Source organism: Chinchilla lanigera, unplaced genomic scaffold, assembly GCF_000276665.1.
Source record: "Chinchilla lanigera isolate Chin_1 unplaced genomic scaffold, ChiLan1.0 scaffold00057, whole genome shotgun sequence".
Lineage (NCBI taxonomy): Eukaryota > Metazoa > Chordata > Mammalia > Rodentia > Chinchillidae > Chinchilla > Chinchilla lanigera.
Window position 1 is genome coordinate 2,632,783 of NW_004955458.1, and position 18,753 is coordinate 2,651,535.

The window sequence follows — 18,753 nt, forward strand, 5'->3', positions numbered from 1 at the left end:
TAGTTTCAGTTGTCAGCATGTGTTGAGCCAGTTTTTACAGCACCATTTATTAAAGAGGCTATCTTTCTTCTAGTGAACTTGTCTGGACCCTTTATCCAAGAGGAGGTGGCTGAGTGTGTTTGTGACTGTGGCTGCATCTTCCAGTCTGTTCCATTCATCCTTAGGTCTGGTTTTTTGCCAATACCATGCTGATTTTATCACACTGGATTTATAGTATAATTTCAAGTCAGATTGTGATGCCTCCTGCATTGCCTTTGTTGCCCAGGATTGCTTTTGCTATTCTGGGTCTCTTCTGGTTCCAGATGAACTTCAGGAAAGTTTTCTCTAGATCTGTGAGGTATACTAATGGTATTTTATTTGGAATTGCATTGAATCTGTGTAATAATTTTGGAAGTATAGGCATTTTCACAGTGATAGTTCTTCCTATCCATGAGCAAGGAATGTCTTCTCATTTCCTGAAATCCTATTGAGTCCCTTTTTTCAGAGTAGTATAGTTTTCACTGAATAGACCTTTTAGTTCTTGTGATAGATTGATTCCTAAGTACTTCAGTTTTCTGATGCTATTGTGAAAGGTAGGGATTCCCTAATTTCTGAGTGTGCTTGTTGTTTGTATATAAGAATGCTATTCATTTTTTAATGTAAACTTTCTATCCAGCTATACATCTGAATTTGTTTATAATTTTAAGAGTCTTCTGGACTTTTTGGGGATTCCCATTTAGACTATAACTTATCTGTGAATAATGATAGTTTCACTTCTGCCTTTCCTATCCATATTCCTTTTATCTCTCTCTCTTGCCTGATTGCTCTGGCTAATACTTCCAGAACTATGTTGAATGGGAGTGGTCACACAGGACGTCTTTTCTTGTTCTTGATGTTAAAGTGAAACTTTTCAGTTTTTGTCAATTTAGTATGTTGTTGGTTATTGGTTTGTCATAGATGCCTTTGATCAGATTGAGGGAAAGATCATTTAATCCTATTTCCTTAGGTTTTTCATCATGAATGTGTGTTGGACTTTGTCAAAAGCTTTTTCTGCATCTATTGAGATGATCATATGTTTTTTGTCATTAGCTCTGTTGATGTGCTGTATTATATTTATTGATTTGAATATATTGAACCATTACTGCATCCCTGGTCATGATGTATAATCACGTTATTCATCATAAGTCATAATATATAATCTTCTCTATGGCTTGCTGCATTCTGTTTGCTAGTATTTTATTGAGTATTTTTGCAGAACTGAACCAAACCTGTGAACAAATGGACTTAGTAGATGTTTACAGAGTGTTCCACCCTACAACATCGGAATACACATTTTTCTCAGCTGCACATGGGACTTTCTCTAAAATAGACCACATATTAGTCCACAGAACATGCTTAACTAAATGCAAAGGATTTGAAATTATCCCATGCATATTATCTGAGGATAGTGCAATGAAATTGGAAATAATGACAAAAGGAACCACAAAAATACTATAAACACTTGGAAGTTAAATTACAGCCTACTGAATAACCAGTGGGTCACAGATAAAATTAAGGAAGACATTAGACAGTGTCTACAAACAAAATTGTAAAGGTAATTTACAGGAATCTGTGGGCTGCACTGAAAGCAGTCCTCAAAGGGAAGTTTGTAGCAGTGAACTCACATACCAGGAAAAAAGATGAGACAAGTAAATAGCTTAATGCTGCACCTCAAACTATTAGAAAAAGAAGAACGAGTCAAACCCAAAGCCCAAAGAAGGGAGGAAATTATAAGATCAGGGCAGTAATTAACTGAACTGAGATGAAGAAAATACTATAGATAATTAATGAATGAAAGGGTTGGTTATTTGAAAAAAAAATAAAATTGATAAATCCCTAGCAAGCTTTATAAAAAAAAATTAAAAAACTGAAATTCATGCAATAAAAAATGAAAGAGGAGAAATCATTATGGATCCTATAGATATTCAGAAGATCATCAATACCTACTTTGAAAATCTTTACTCTCCTAGGATGGAAAATGCAGAAGAAATGAACAGATTCCTAGACATTTATGAATTACCAAATTTGAGTCAAGAAGGTACAAAAATTCTGAATAACCCAATATCAATTAATGAAATTGAAAATGTGATTAAAAACCTACCAACTGAGAAAAGCCCAGGTCCTGAAAGGCTCACAACTAAATTCTACAAGAATTTCAGGGAAAATTTAGTGACAACACTCCTCAAACTCTTCAATATGATTGAAAACAAAGCAATTCTGCCTAACTCATTTCTGGAGGCAAGTACTTTTTTTTATTATTTTTAAGGTAAAGAACGGTAGGAAAGAAACTACTCAAAAGGAAAGAACTACTGGAATGAGGGAAAAGAGAAAAAGAAAGAAGGGAAAAATATATATGTATATACCTATCTGTCTATATCCATGTTCATATCTATATCTATCTATAATATTTATATCATATATATATATATTTTTACACACAGGATAGCTAAGAGAGTTGTACCACTGATTTCTATTACTTTATTGAAAGGAACAGTTAATGTTTAGTTGGAGGCAAGTCTTATACTGATACTAAAACCAGACAAAGAACCAACCAAAAAAGATAACTACAGACCAATCTCCCTAAGGAACATAGTGGAAATTATATTTTAAGTCATTCAACAAAAAAGTTCCATTTTTTGCCAAGAAGCTGCTTCATTTAAGCATGATCTACATCTTTTAAAGAGTCTAGATGTAGGGTAGGACTAACATGATTCAACCTTGCTCTTTTCTTTTTCATTTTAAAAATAAAAGGAGGAAAACATTAACAGACAGATAACCTTTCACAAAAAAGCAAAAGAACAGTACAGACAATACAGAGTTACAAACAAAGTGATGGGAAATTAACAATGTTTGTGTATTACATATTGATATCTTCAAAGTGGTTTCTCATGAAAACAAATAGAGACACACAGTATTGATCAATCAAGACTCATTGACAGTTTCTTTCAGCAAAGAAATACAAGACAGTGGAACAATTATATTAACTATCCTGTATATACATACATACAAATTTTCTCCTTCTTTCCCTTCTTTTTTCCTACATCCCAGTTGCCCTTTACCCTTGACTATTTTCCAATCATTTCACACTGTCTAACATACCTACAAGTTTAAAATAACTCTTTCATGTTTTACTAGTGAAACACTGCAGTGCTTGCACATGCAGGTCTGATTTATTTCACTTATGAGTATGCTCTCTAGTTGTGACCATTTACTTATAAAAGCCTCGAGTTTATCTTTCTTTACAGCTGAGTAATATTCCATTATATAAAAGCACCACAATTTTCTTATCCAATCCTCAGTGGATGGACATTTGGGTTGTTTCCACATTTTAGCAATTACAAATTGTGCTGCTGTGAACATAGGTGCACATATATCACTGTGAGATGATGTTTTTAGATCTTCTGGGAAAATACCCAGCAGGGGGATAGCTGGGTTGAATGGGACCTCTAGACCTAGATTTCGGAGGAATCTCCAGACTGATTTCCACAGTGGTTTCACCAGTCTGCATTCCCACCAGCAGTGGAGAAGGGTTCCTATTTCTCCACAGCCTCGCCAGCATTTGTTATTGGTTGATTTCCTCATGCTAGCCATTCTTAGTGGGGTAAGGTGAAATCTCAATGTTGTTTGAATTCGCATTTCTTGAATGACTAATTATGTTGAACATTACCTCATGTATTTATTTGCCATTTGTATTTCCTTACCTGAGAAGTGTGCATTCATCTCAGCTGCCCATTTTTGGATTGGGTCTTTGAATTTAGAGGGGCTGATATTTTTAAATTCTTTATATGTTCTAGATTGAAGCCCTTTGTCTGAGGGACAGTCAGCTAAAATGTTTTCCAAGTTTGTGGATTTTCTTTTTACTCTCCTGATGATTTCATTAGATGTGCAGAAACTTTTCAGTAGGATGAGATCCCCGTTGTTGATTCTTTGAAGTGTTTCATGTGCAGTTTGATTTGTGTTCATGAACTCTCTGCCTACCCCTGTCTTCAAGGTTTTTACCTACTTTCTCTTCCAATAGATTTAGTGTTTCCTTTTAATATTGAGGTCTGTGATCCATTTAGGCTTTAGTTTGGTGCATGGTGATAGACTTGGGTCTATTTTCAGTCTTTGGCAGATAGCAAGCCAATTTTTCCAGTACCATTTATTAAAGAGCTTATCCTTCTTCCAGTGGGTTTGTTTGGCCCCTGTATCAAAGATTAGGTGGCTGAAGAGACTGGGGATTTAGCTCAGTGGCACAGTGCCTGCCCAGCAAGCACAAGGTCGTGAGTTCAATCCCCAGTACTGGAAAAAAAAAAAAAAAAAAGATTAGGTGGCTGAGTGTGTTTTTGCTTGTGGCTGTTTCTTCCAGTCTGTTCCCCTGACCCATACGTGTGTTTTTTAGCCAGTACCAGGTTGATTTTATTATACTAACTTTGTAGTATAATCTCAGGTCAGAGATTATGATTCCACCTGACTTGTCCTTGTTGCCGAGGATTACTTTTGCTATTCTGGATCTCTTCTAGTTCCAGATGAATTTAAGGCATGTTTTTGTGAGATCTGTGAGGAATGCTGATGGTAGTTGAATGGGAATTGCATTGAATCTGTACAGCAGTTTTCGGAGTATGGCCATTTTCACTGTGGTTCTTCCTATCCATGAGCAAGGAATAGTTTTCCATTTACTGAAATCTTCAATCTCTTTTTCTCAGAGTACTGTAGTTTTCATTGAAGAGATCTTCTACTTCTTTTGTTAGATTGATTCCTAAATATTTCAATTTCTTGGATGTTATTGTGAAAAGTATGGTTTCCTTAATTTCTCTGTCTGTTTGTTGTTTGTGTATAGGAATGCTTACTATTTTGGGGAGTTGACTTTGGATCCAGCTACACTGGTGAATTTGTTGATTAATTCAAAGAGTCTTCTTGTGGAGTTTTTTGGGTCTTCTATGTAAAGTATCATGTCATCTGCAATTAGTGATAGTTTTACTTCTTCCTTTCCTATCCTTATTCCTTTTATTTCTCTCTCTTGTCTAATTGCTCTCTCTAGTGGGTCCAGAACTATACTGAACAGGAGTGGTGACAGCGGACACCCTTGTCTTGTTCCCAATTTTAAAGTAAAAGTTTTCAGTTTTTGTCCATTGAGAATGATGTTGGCTGTTTGTTTGTCATAGATGGCTTTGATCAGGTTAAGATAAAGACCATGTATTCCTATTTTCTGTAGAGTTTTTATCATAAATGCATGTTGGACCTTGTCAAAAGTTTTTCTGCATCTATTGAGATGATCATGTGGTTTTTGTCTTTGGCTCCATTGATATGGCATATAACATTTATAGATTTGTGAGTATTGAACCAACCTTGCATTCCTGGAATGAATCCAACTTGGTGGCGATGTATGATTTTCTTGATAATTTGCTGCATTCTATTTGCTAGTATCTTATTGAGTATCTTTGCATCTATATTCATTAGAGAGATTAGTCTGTAATTCTCTTTCTTGGTTGGGTCTTTCTCTGGTTTTGGTATCAGTATGAAGCTTGCCTCCAGAAATGAGTTAGGGAGAATTGCTTCCTTTCCAATTTCATTGAATAGTTTGAGGAGTGTTAGTCAACTTATTCTTGACTTAACAAATATTTGGAAGTTGTATTTTTATTAAGTAATTTAAAAATAAAAATTTTAACTTACAGGAAAAAGAATTTTGTGTTAATGTTTATTGACCAGTAATTGAGATCTATACCTTGATTTGTTTGTTTTGTTTTGTTTTGTTTTGTTTTTCTCTGGTACCGGGAATCAAAGTCAGGGCCTTGTGCTTGCCAGGCAGGTGCTGTGCTGCTTAGCTAAATCCTCAGCCCTGAAATCTGTATGAGACAAAATGTAAATATCCAAAAATATTATTTTAATAACATAATATTTTCTCAATCCTAAATATTTTATTTCATTTACCTTTACTACTCTTATTCTTTCTATTTCTCTTTCTTGTCTCATTTCTCTGGCTGATGCTTCCAGAACTATGTTGAATAGGAGTGGTAACAGTGGACATTCTTGTCTTGTTCCTGATTTTAAAGTAAAAGCTTTCAGTTGCTTTTCCATTTAGTATGATGGTTGCTGTTTTTTTGTCATAGATGGCTTTGATCAGCATTGAAGTAAAGACCATCTATTCCTACTTTTTGTAGGGTTTTTATCATGAATGCATGTTGGACTTTTTTTGAAAGCTTTTTCTGCTTTAACTGATATGATCATGTAGTTTTTTCTTTGGCTCTATTGATATGGTGTATAACATTAATTGAATTGCGAATATTGAACCATTCTTGCATTCCTAGAATAAATCCAACTCGGTCATGTGGTATGATTTTCTTGATGATTTGCTGCATTCTATTTGCTAGTATAGTATTGAGTACCTTTGCATCAATACTCATTAGGGAGATTGGTCTGTAGGTTTTTTTCTTGCCTGGGTCTTTCTCTGGTTTTGGTATCAGTATAATACTTGCCTCCAGAAATGAGTTAGGGAGAATTGCATCCTTTTCAATTTTGTTGAAGAGATTGAGACATGTTGGTATTAGATCTTCTCTGAATTTCTTGTAAAATTCTGCTCTGAATACATCAGGGCCTGGGCTTTTCTTTGTCAGTAAGTTTTGAATCACATTTTCAATCTCATTAATTGATATTGGATTGTTCAAGAGTTTTAAATCTTAATTCAACTTTGGTAATTCATACATATCTAGGAATCTGTCCATTTCTTCTGAGTTTTCTAGCCTACCAGAGTAAAGATTTTCAAAGTAGGTATTAATGATCTTTTGAATTTCTGTAGGATCTGTGGTGATTTCTTCCTTTTCATTCCTTATTGTATGAATATGAGTTTTTTTCCTTCTTTTTTTGATAAAGTTGGGCTATGGATTTATCAATTTTATTTATTCTTTCAAAGAACCAACTCTTTGATTCATTTATTTTTCGTAGGGTTTTCTTTGTCTCAATTGCATTAATTTCTGCCCTGATCTTTATAATCTCCTCACTTCTTTGGCCATTGGGCTTGACATGTTCTTCCTTTTTCTAAAAGTTTGAGAATACTTTATATTTTAATAAACAAATATTTATTAAAAGGAAATTACTTTAAACTGTGTTGCTAGAGAAATCAGCAGAGGTTGCACTAATGCATGCTTGTATTTCCATTAGTGGCAAGAAAAAGTTTACAATTTGCAGGAGGAGCATCTAAGATATACATAGTCATTCAGATTAGAGGTTAGCATTGCTCCCAGCATCACTTTCCAACTGAGTGTTTTAGTTCAGGGCTCCCAATTCAGTAACTTGACTTGGATTGCAGTTGATCCAGTGTTTCTAGTTCATCAAAACATCATCTCTATGCAATAGCCAGCACATTCCATGACTCAGCACAGAGTGAGGAGGATGTCATGAAGTGTTTCATCTGCAGTATGGGTGAGTGAGTGGTGGAACAGCCTGGTGTTGGAGCAGCTCCCCTCCATCCCTACCATCCTCTCTGACAGAGCCACCTGGTAAGGGATGCCATACCCAAGAGTCAGTAAAGTCTAAGGCTCTTGAAGCAGTTTGAGACATCTCCATGAGCAGCTTCCTTCCAGGGGAACACTTCTGGGACAGCTCTTCAAATCAAGAGTCATAAATAATCTTCATGCCTTGTGAGAAGTAAGGTATTTTCCCCTGAGTAATAGCTCTTTCTCTGCCCCAATCTATTATGTTCAGAGTGCCCTTTCCCGTAGCAATATTTTCACATGTTTTATTTGTTTGTGTTCCCTATCATATCCTTTTAGGACCCTTGATAAGTTAAGTGAGAGATAAAGATATTTTTATAAAAGTTGAGTCAAAGTAGATTTAAATCACTTAGGCCCCTTAACTCATATTTTTTAATATGATAACCAAATAGCTGAAGCTAGTTGACTTGTAAAGGATAAAGGTTTATTTTGGCTAATGTTGCAGGAGACATGGACGTTCAAGACTGGATGCCTGCAGTAATTAAGTGACTCCTGAAACTTCAACTGAGAACACACAATGGAAGACAAGACAGGGGTCAAACTACTATAATGACCAGGAACTGAACTTACTCAAGTCACTGATTCTTTAAAGATGGCTCTTTCCCAGTGATCTATCACTTCCCAATAGTCCCCAGTAACACACTGTGCAGTTTTGTTGTGTTTTTTGTTGTTGTTGTTGTTGTTGTTTTGTTTGTTTGTTTGTTTGTTTTTGGTTTCTTTTTCAGGTACCAGGAATTGAACTCACGACCTTGCACTTGCCAGGCAGTCATTGTGCCACTGAGCTAAATCCCCAGCCCCTTGTGTAATTAAACTTGCAACACCAGAGATTTTGGGGACACACTCAAACAATGACAGCTCCCTGAGTGCAGGTCAGAGGCTAGAAGATATCCTAAGTAGACAGGTCTCCATTTGCTATTAGGAAAAAAGATGCATTATTTCCAGAAATGACCAAGATCTTTCTGTAGAGAGCTGTGTTCTTAAACTTCACTGCTCTCCGTGGGTTCATGGTCAGGAAGAAATGAGTCAGACGGAAGTTCTTAGTCCTCTGCTGAACAGCTTGTGTGACAAAAGCTGTCTAATGCAGATGCTTTGCAGAGCTGAACACAAGACTCTAACTACATGCAAGGATGATTACTCCATAATTCCTTCTACCCAAGTCTCGGAAACCACTCTTGTGTTCAGTTTCTCTAGAAATTCTCTACTACATGACTGTAGTATATGCTCTTTTAACTCTGTCTTTTATTAACCAACATACATTAAACAGTCATCATCTATGTCTCTGTTTAATTGTTTCTTTTATATTATACATTCTTTAGATATACCACATATTTAACCCTTAACCTACTGAAGAACATCTTCATTGCTTTCTTATTTTGTAACTGTGAATAAAGCCATTCATCTTTTACCACTAAATGCTTGTTACGTGAGCATGAGCTATCAAAAACTTGGTATATACACTGTGATTTTGGTACAATGTAGGGAGACTTAATTTAGCTCAGAACAAGATTGCCAACTTACTCTCACAGGAGTCTATCATTTTGTGTTCTTTCTGGCAATAAATGTGAAATTAAAATAGTTGATTTTTGAATATTTTATTTCAGTTCCACCATAATGGTCAATAGATATTATGCTCAGTTGTTAAGTAAGCATTTAGGGTACAAGCCTTCTGACAGAATCAGGCCTTGATCATAGTGAATTCCCCTTTTTATGCCTGATATTTGTTCTTGCTTTCACATTTTATAGTGAGAAATAGAGAATTTTAGTTTTATTTTGATTAATTTCACCAACCTTGTTCTTTGGACCTCTATGTCCTCTTACATAAAGAAGAATTACCACCGAACAAAATAATGATCCTTTTTTCAGAAATGAATATGCTAATCACACTAATCTGATTAGCATATCATTAAAAATTGTATTTATGTATTGAAATATCATTTTCAATGCCACCAATATGTAAAATTATGGCAATTAAAAATATATACTTGTAAATCACTTCCAAAAATAAAAATACAGTGAATTTAATGTCAGCAATATATAATAATTTACTGTTTTTTGAAAAATGCCTTTCTGACAATCTGTCTTTTAAATGGTATGTTTAGACCTGTCTTATTTGTTATGTTACAATATTATGCCCATTGATTCATATGTAACATGTTTGTAATGTAGTCTACTAATTAGATTTTGTAAGGCAAATTCACTAGTTACTGTTGCAAAGACTCCTATTTCTTAGAGAGTATCAAAGATCATCAGAATGCTGACTACAAGTAACAAAAATCCATATATTTATGCCTATTGTATCCTGAGATTCTGATTATTTCCACCATAATTAATACCTTATGGTTAATTGATTTTTTTCTACATCTGTGGTGTTATACTTATAATGCAAAGAGAAAAAAATTACAAAGGAAAGCCTTCCTGGATCTCTAAATAATTAGGATACTCTATTACATGCTTTAGTATCCTAATAAAATCATTGTTGGCAAAATTTTTAAGACCTCATGTTCTAGTCAGTCTAATTATATACATTTAATCTCCAGGTCTGTGTCAGTTATATACACTTCCATAACTACTACAAGTTGTTCAAACTTCATTTGTTGAAATAGTAAATGAACAGAGTAATTAGATTTCATCTCAAAGTCAGACATGCTGAATGGAAAGAATTTTTTCTAGAATTTACAAGAGAGGTCTTCTTCTACCTGAACATATATGGGCACAGATTTTTAAACCTAAACATATATAGCTCACCAAAATTAAGTTGCTTTGTAATATATTTTTTATGTGTGGTAATCTTTTTTTCTAACATTTCCCTTCACAAGAAACTATCTAATGCACCCTGTCCATGATTTCCAAACCAGTTATCGAAGAATCTCAAGTAATATGAATGCATTCCATAGATTTAAGCATTCTTTTTTTTTTTTTTTTTTTTTTTTTTGGTTTTTTTCCGGTACCGGGAACCGAACTCACGACGTTGCGCTTGCCAGGCAGGCGCTTTTGCCGCTGAGCTAAATCCCCAGCCCCAGATTTAAGCATTCTTAATGGGCAGGATATTCAAATGGCCTTATACAATGAGAGGAAATTGAACAAAATGATACAAATGCATCTCTTCCTTTCAAATCTATATCCAACACTGGTATCACTCAAAATAAAACCAAAATAGAAGAAATGATCTACAACTCTGAGACACTAGCTTTGGTTATTTGCGGAAACCACACTGAATTTTACATTGCCAAGTCAACATTATATGTGATTTTTCCTAGACATTCTTCTACAGCAGAGGTCATATGGGGAAGTTATTTCCCAGTGTCTCCTTCTGAGTACGATTCTGAATACTGATAGCCAATATGCAACTTTACAAATTTTGTAAGTTCAAACAATAGTAAAAGTCTACAGATCTCCAGATATCTTTGTAGTCAGGCTGGTGGCTAAATGTGGCATCCATAGTAAGCTTTCCTTCTTTTTTTTTTTTTTTAACTGGGAATCAAACTCAGGATCTTCTGCTTGCCAGGCAGCACCATGCCATGCTGCTGAGCTATATCTCTGGCCCAGCAGTAAGCATTCAACTAAATGTTTAAGAGCTACCTATTTTTTTAAAGAATAATGGTCAGTATTCTCTTAGAAGTTTCTGAAGTTACCTGCCATTTCCTAATGAAATACCCTATAAACATCTCTTTAGGGCACCAATATGAAGAGTTTCCTAGTTTCCTCAATTCTGACAGCTCCAACGTTCAAATTTTAGCTCCCTCAGGTCTTCAAAGCAGACTGAGGCTTGCATCTTGCTGCATTAAAAAGCAAGTAGACTGAGCGAAATGAGATTCAGCTCAGGTGGGCCCCTGAAGGGAGCAAGGGGATGTGGAATGATTCTGCTTTCCTCTAGGGACAATTTCTGAAGGCCTTTGCCTGGAAAATGGGAATTGAGGATGAGAGCCCATAAGACATAAGGGGCAAGTTTTTGCAATTCCCCTTTGAAAGATAGTTGATTTCAAAAGAATTAGTAGAATATAACATGGTTTCAGGGGTTGAGATTGTCATGAACTCACTTTACACACAGATGAAAGTAATTGATTCAGACTTGTGATGAGATTTCAGGGCATAAAAACACTAAAGTACTGCAATAAAGAAGGTAAATCTGGCTAAAAAAAGAGGACCAGAAATGTTACTAAATATAGTAGTATTAGAAATAAACTGTGGAGAGGCTACGGATTTCGCTCAGTGGCACATGCCTGCCTGGCAAGTGCAAGGTCATGAGTTCAATTCCTGGTACTGGAAGAAAAACACAAAACAAACCAAAAAAAAAAAGAAATAAACTGTGGAAAACATATGTGCTGAGCAAAAGAAACTGGATACAAATTTCAAACTTTGAGGCTTCTTCTATATGACATTTTTGAACAGACAAGACAAATCTATAGTGACAAAAAGAACTTCAGTGGATTCAGTGGCAGATAGAGTAGGGTGGCAGCAGAGGAATGACTATGTAGAAGAAAAATCAAAAATTTGGTGTGATGTTCACTGCTATACAGTTATACAAGAGCACATGTTTGTCTACTGCATTGGTTCAAATAACTAATTGTTTTGGGTGGAAAATGGATACTTAATGTAGTGAAGATTGACACAAGTAGAATTAGACAAATTTAGTGTACAATTTATTTTAAGTATACAAAATTTCCTCAAATGCAGGTATAAATTATACATCAAATTTTTTAATAATTAACATATGCTAGGATTCAGAGTAAATACAGCAATATCCTAAATAGAACCAAATCTAGAGTTTTAACTATTTGTAGCCAAAGACACAGTTGCTCATATTGATAAATAATTTATTATTAACCATTAGAATTCACTTGGAAAAAGTTTCTGTAGAACATTCTTTTTTTGTATATATTTCCCCTGTAATCACAGCATCCTAGAATCTAGTACTTTCTTTAAAAGTTCATCATACATGATCATTGCTCTGAGAGGGCTACACTGATATTTCAAATTACCAACATGTTCTACTTATATTCTGCCAAAACATCAATTATGTTTTACACTGACTAGGATGTTCTGTGTTTGTCTCTGATAATTTTAACAGTGCAAAAAGTAATTAAGAATAGACGCCTTGCTAAAACATTAACACATATAATGAAGTAGTAAACTAAGTTTACCTAACAAGGTTCATTCGATAAAAGCATCCAGTGCTGTGCTTTCTGACAGGTGGCACTTCTAGGTAAAGACAGAATTTGGCGTTGTATATTGACAAAAGTAACTTTTCTCCAGATGTTAGGAAAAAAATCTCACAGAGACAAGCTCAAAGAGTTGAAAAGAGACTTAATGAATCTACTGTGATATAAAGACACAAGCAGAGAAGTGGTATACACAGAAATTAATGTAACTGAAGATAGTATTCAATTTTATCATCCATAATGCAAATGCATATTATTGATGTCTAAATTTTGTCTCACTCTTTCGACAAAAATAAAACCTTTGCAGCACGTGCTTGAGAGCTTCTTTTACCTGTTGGTTCCTCAGGGTGTAAATGAAAGGGTTGAGTAAAGGGGCAACAGAAGTATTGAGCACAGCTACTCCTTTAGCTAACGTCACCCTCTCCTTTGCTGATGGCTTCACATACATAAAGATACAGCTCCCATAAGTAATACAGACGACAACCATGTGAGAGGAACAAGTGGAAAAGGCCTTTCTTCGTTGCTGAACAGATGGGAATCTTAGAATGGTTCTGAGGATGAACGTGTAGGAGAGGACCACCAATAACAATGTGATAACAAGCGTCATCACAGCTAAAATAAAAGCCATCAATTCTATGAAATGTGTATCCGTGCACGAGATCTGCAGGAATGGAGCAGTGTCACAGAAGAAATGATCAATCACTTTGGAAGCACAGAATTCCAGCTTGAGTACCAAAAGCAAAGGGGGAAAGATGACCAAGAATCCAGTTGCCCAGGAGCTGAGCACGAGCTGGTAGCAGACTTTGGTGTTCATAATGGTTGGGTAATGCAGTGGTTTGCAGATGGCAACGTAGCGGTCATAAGACATGGCTGTGAGGAGGTAAAACTCTGTAACTCCTAACAGGAAGAAAAAGAATAACTGAGTTATACAACCACTGTAGGAAATTATTTTGTGTCCAGTGAGAATGCTCATCAAGAACCGTGGAATGCAGACAGTTGTGAAGGAGATTTCTAAGAAAGAGAAATTTCGGAGGAAGAAATACATTGGTGTCTTGAGGCGGGGATCCAGCAGGGTGAGGACAATGATGATTAAGTTCCCCGTCAGGCTCAAGATGTAATTGAAAAACAGAAACAAGAAAATCACAGTCTGTTGCAGAGGATCATCTGTCAGTCCAAGCAAAATGAACTCTATTTCCCCTGACTGGTTCTTCATTTTGTTTTGTCTTGTCAAATCTATAGAAGAAAATAAAAATACAATATCACAAGTAATAAAAATGTTTCTTCCTTTACATGCATATACATTTAATATTAAAAGTTAACAATGTACATATATTATCTCAAGTCAGTTTGAAGTTCATCCTAATGAATTTGTCTTCCACTCCATCAGTTAAGTTTGAAATAATGTTAGGAATTCTTCGCTTGTCCAAAGTTGAGTAAAGCCCATTTACCAATTTATAGGAAGCTTAGTATTTATTTGAACTGCAGCTCCTCAACTTCATTAGTAGTGATCTATAGCTCTTTCAAGTACTGTATCTCAATACACTGTTGCAATTTGACATTTTCCAATTTCTCAAATTACCTAATAGCTCACGTAATTTGTTACCTAAGTTTCCTGCTAGTTAGAAGAAATGGATTAATTCTCAGTAACTGTAGTAACTAGAAATTTAGGTATATATGTAATACTGTGCAGTTTCCATACAAGGAAAGTGCCAAAAGAAAAATAACACAGGAGGTTCATCCAGTGAGTATGTACTAGTGTGATTGTAATTATGATCAGACCGAAATGGTGCTAAGTGAATAATCGAGAAACTGAAAGATAAATCACAGAACATTTAAGCATGGGTCATCAGTTAAATCTGCAATGGTAAATACTGATGCATTAGGATAGCTTCTCTGTCTCTTACTGTTATCATATCTTTTTGGTAATCACTCAGCATCACCTACATAGAAAATGGGAAAAGTAGTGAAACAATAATATTTCATAGTTTAAAGCTTATTTTGACAAATTTTATACACAGACATGGGCAAACTTTTTGAAATTTAGTACCTGAATCACCATCCTGGTGAACAGAGAGTGGTCATGTCCATTCTTCTATTTGTTGGATACTATTAGAAAAGTTTATCAGTTCACTCTCTTTTCTACAATATACTCCAATTCATCTCTCTAAGGCACTGTAAACCTTGCCAAGTGGAACATAGAGTACAATAGGATGACTAATTCTTAGACTGTGGAGGACGTATGCCTTCTGTGTCTTATGGGAAAAGATCTAACATAAACAAGGAATTCTCAGGGTAAATCAGATCCAGGAATATCATTTCTAAGGGATTTTACATTCTATGTTGCAGAAGTGTTTTCTATGGAGACACACACACAACCTCTAAAAAATAAAAAACATCATGCAACAGTGATAGATGCATACTCATGTTTATAGTGGGACAGTTTGGAATTGTTAAATCTGGGAAACAGCCCAAATGTCCATCAACTAATGAATAGATAAAAAGATGTGCTTCTTTTATATAATTGAGTAATAGTCATAAAGAGAGATATACTTGAGACATCTCTAGGTAAGTGGATACACCTTGAGATCATACTCTTAAGTGAAGTAAACCAGACACACATCAATAAATACTACATAGTTTGTCTGATGTTAGAAACTGAAAGTGTCAATAAGGACCAAAATGTATAATACATACTGTGAAACTGGAAGAACGTGTTCAATTGTGAAGGGGAAGGGGAAATGGAAGGAAGGGAAACAAAGAAGAGAAGAGGAAAAAAATGAAAATAAGCCTTTGGAACAGGGAGAGGAAGAGGGGTTGAAGGCAGAGGAGGGGAATGGAGAAAAAGAATCAAGATACATTGTGTACAGGTACAAATTCCCATGATGTGATCATTATGTATATGTAAAATGTACTAATAAGCCTAATTAATTCAAAAAAAGTATGATTTCAGAGAATTCGGTATAGAAAGCTATAATATTGGGTTATCTACCACAAATTGGCCTTTTATAATCACAGATTCATAGTTTCAGAACTATAAGCAGAAGGAAGGAAGAATATCTTAATGTCAAATATTTTAATGTCAAAAGGGTAAATATAAGGTGGAAAATCCCTGCTAAAGACCAACTGACCTCAAGTTAAATGTACCTTGTTTCCTTTCCATTTACTCACTTAATATATCCTTTCAAACTCAACACATCAATTCGTGAAAATTACAAATTCGTTTAAAGCTGCATAGTCCTGCTTTGTGAGCATGTGCTATAGTTTATTTGTTCATTCTTTTTACTTTCCTTTTTGTTTTAAATGATATATTTATTTAACTGAAATGCCATATGCCAGCTTCTTTTATTTATACATCTTTCCTCATGGTTATTTGTAGGAGTTTTAACTCAATATAAATGTTTTATAAGTGTACGGACATTTGTGTAAACACCTGCATAATATTTCACATCTTTCAGCAAGAAAAACACTGAAGGATAAAGACCTGACACAACTAAGTAGGAGCACTGAGAATCTGCTCCTAGTATTGGTTTCTCTGAGGAAAGGGCACCGCACACCTGTTCAACTAGGAAAACCGTGGTTCTAGTTTGGGATGCTTTCCTTAAAATTGTTAAGCAGGGCCCAAAACACTCAGCCAGTGATTAGGTGCTGAGTGGCAGAGCTGCATGCCCTGTTTATATAATGGACTCTTAGGGAACAGGTTCTAGCAACTCAAGTTCATTCTCCTTGGTTCTCACAAAGTGTGCTTCTCCACAGGTGCAGGCCGCTGCTTCCATTGAACATAGGTTTCCCTTTGGTTTCCTTCTTTTCCAGATCATTTTCCTTGACATGTTTCAGGAGGTTATCTCAGCTCTCAGAGTGCTTAGCATGCTCAATATGCACATTCATTCTCTTGGCAAATATCTTGCCTTTAACTTGCTCATTGACAGCAATGCCAACAGCAGGTGGGGTGGGATTGTAGACTCGCCCAGTCTTGCCATAGTAACATTTGTGTGGCATTCCTTTTTGAACAACTTTCCTTCATGTCTACAAAGCACCTTTTTCATAGATTCGTACATATGTGGCCAAAAGAACAATTCTATGTTTTCTGAGAGCCCTAGAGGACATACACCGGGTTCCTCTCCTCTTTCCCTTTGTGTGCATCATTTTAGAAGTTTCTAAAATATTATGATTCTAGCATAAAAGTTTAATAATTCTTTAACTTGTTCATTAGTAGATCATGTACAACTTAGAAAATTAAACAGGTGTACCAATGAATAAAACTGTCCATTTTTAGTTTGATCTATATTTTTTTTTGGTACCAGGAATCGAACTCATGACCTCAGGTTGCCAGGCAAGCGCTTATGCTGCTGAGTATATCTCTGGCCCATGAAAACATATATTTTATAAAACATAAATTCCATAACATTAAAGGTACCACATAGGGTAAATTCCTAATGTTGAAATTACTGAATCAAAAGTAAACCCTATACTTATTTTGTTAGCTATTGCTAAATTGTTCTGTATGTGTATTCTGTGAATTCCAACCAACAGTGTATTATCCTTTCTGTTTTTCAACAGCCTCTAAAACAATAGTGGGTTTTGTAATTATGAAGATGTTGGCTGTCTCCTCTAAGCTGTGATATCTATGAATCCCGTTTATTTTCACTTCTCTATGTGGGGAGTTGAACATCATGTCATGAACTGAAAACCTTAGGGCATATATTTACACATTTATGAATTGTCTATATCTATTACTTATTCAAGTTTTAGGATTTTCCCCTATGTATTCACGCATTTTAAATTTCCATCATACGAAGTATTATTATCTTTTCATCAGTTACACATGGTGCAAATATTTTTTCTTAGTTTGAAAGTGATTTAAGATTTTGTTAATAAGCTCTTTCTGTGTTTTCTGGATTTTGTGTCCTCAGAAGTGTCAGTCTTTTGATTATTTGTCTTACTCTGTTTTTTGGGCAATATTTAGAACCTTTCCCTGTGTCCAATTAGAGAAGATATTTACCCATATTTTCTTTTAATGTTTGTCAGTTTCATTTTACCTTCATATTCCTAAGCCATTTAGAGTTTATTTTACATATGGTGTAAGAAATGATCTTAATTTGAACTTGCCTCTGAATTATTAACTGATTTCTAAGTAATACTTACTTTAAATGTCTACTTTATCCCTATGATTTATTATCATTGTCATATGCATAATTCCACATATAATTGGATATATATCTGGAAATTTTACTATGTGACTTAATCATACCATTAATGAACTTATAGCCTTATATTTTCTTTACAAACATATTACTGTGTGTTTAAATGCTTGATTTTGTAGCTTCCTCTTGTAGCTATTAGTTTTTTTCTTTAGGGAACTTTATGTAATTATTTTCCAAATAAAATGTAATATCAGCTAAGTTTACTTTCAAAAACCAACTGGTTTGTATTTATAGTTTTTAATAAATAAGAACTTCCATATTTTCATAAAGATTTCTATTTAAAGAGAAAGAATGATTTGTTTCTTCCTTTCTATTTTAAGTATTGTTTAAAATAGTTACAAAGCCAAGTTTAATATTTGAAAATATATAATTAAAAAATCACATTTAATATATTAACAAATAAGCTAAGAGGACTGAAATATCAGAAATCAAGATAAATTATTACACTTCCTCAGAAATAAAATTTCTTTTCAAAAAATCTGAACAAGATGAAGTGCATAAATTTCTAAAAATGTATAACTCACCAAGACTAAATCAAGAATAAAGAGAAAGACTGAACAGAACAATTATTAATAAAGTGGCTGAAGTAAATAAAAGCCCTCAAGTGAGAAAAGAACAAGATAATGTGGATTTGTCATTGAAATCTGCAAATATTCAATGAAGAATTAACAGCAATTTTTCTTAAACTTGAAAAAGATGAAAGTACACAGCATACTTCCAACTCGATTTAATGAGGTCAACACCAGTGATACAAATGCCAGAACATTTCAGATAGTTTAATCACAGTAGAAAACCAAATTCACTTTTGAGTAATTAATAATATGATAGGAGTATTTTAAAAATCTCAGTCAATGAAGAGGACATCTGTAACTAAGGTTTGCAAATCATGACCAAATTTAGAAAACA

At 34.6% G+C, this 18,753-nt stretch overlaps 1 protein-coding gene across 2 annotated transcripts; it reads right to left on the reverse strand.

Moving 5' to 3' along the window:
• Positions 1 to 3,230: 3,230 nt before the first annotated feature.
• Positions 3,231 to 13,859, reverse strand: LOC102019249 (olfactory receptor 6C6-like). Of its 2 annotated transcripts, XM_013520811.1 has the most exons (2): positions 12,946 to 13,859; positions 3,231 to 3,255 (listed from the first exon to the last, which is right to left on the reverse strand). In XM_013520811.1, the coding sequence occupies exons 1-2, from the start codon at positions 13,857 to 13,859 to the stop codon at positions 3,231 to 3,233; spliced, it is 939 nt and encodes a 312-aa protein (XP_013376265.1). The 2 variants fall into 2 exon arrangements, with proteins under 2 accessions (XP_013376265.1, XP_005397555.1); XM_005397498.1 differs by lacking the exon at positions 3,231 to 3,255 and having other exon boundaries at positions 12,900 to 13,859.
• Positions 13,860 to 18,753: the final 4,894 nt, after the last annotated feature.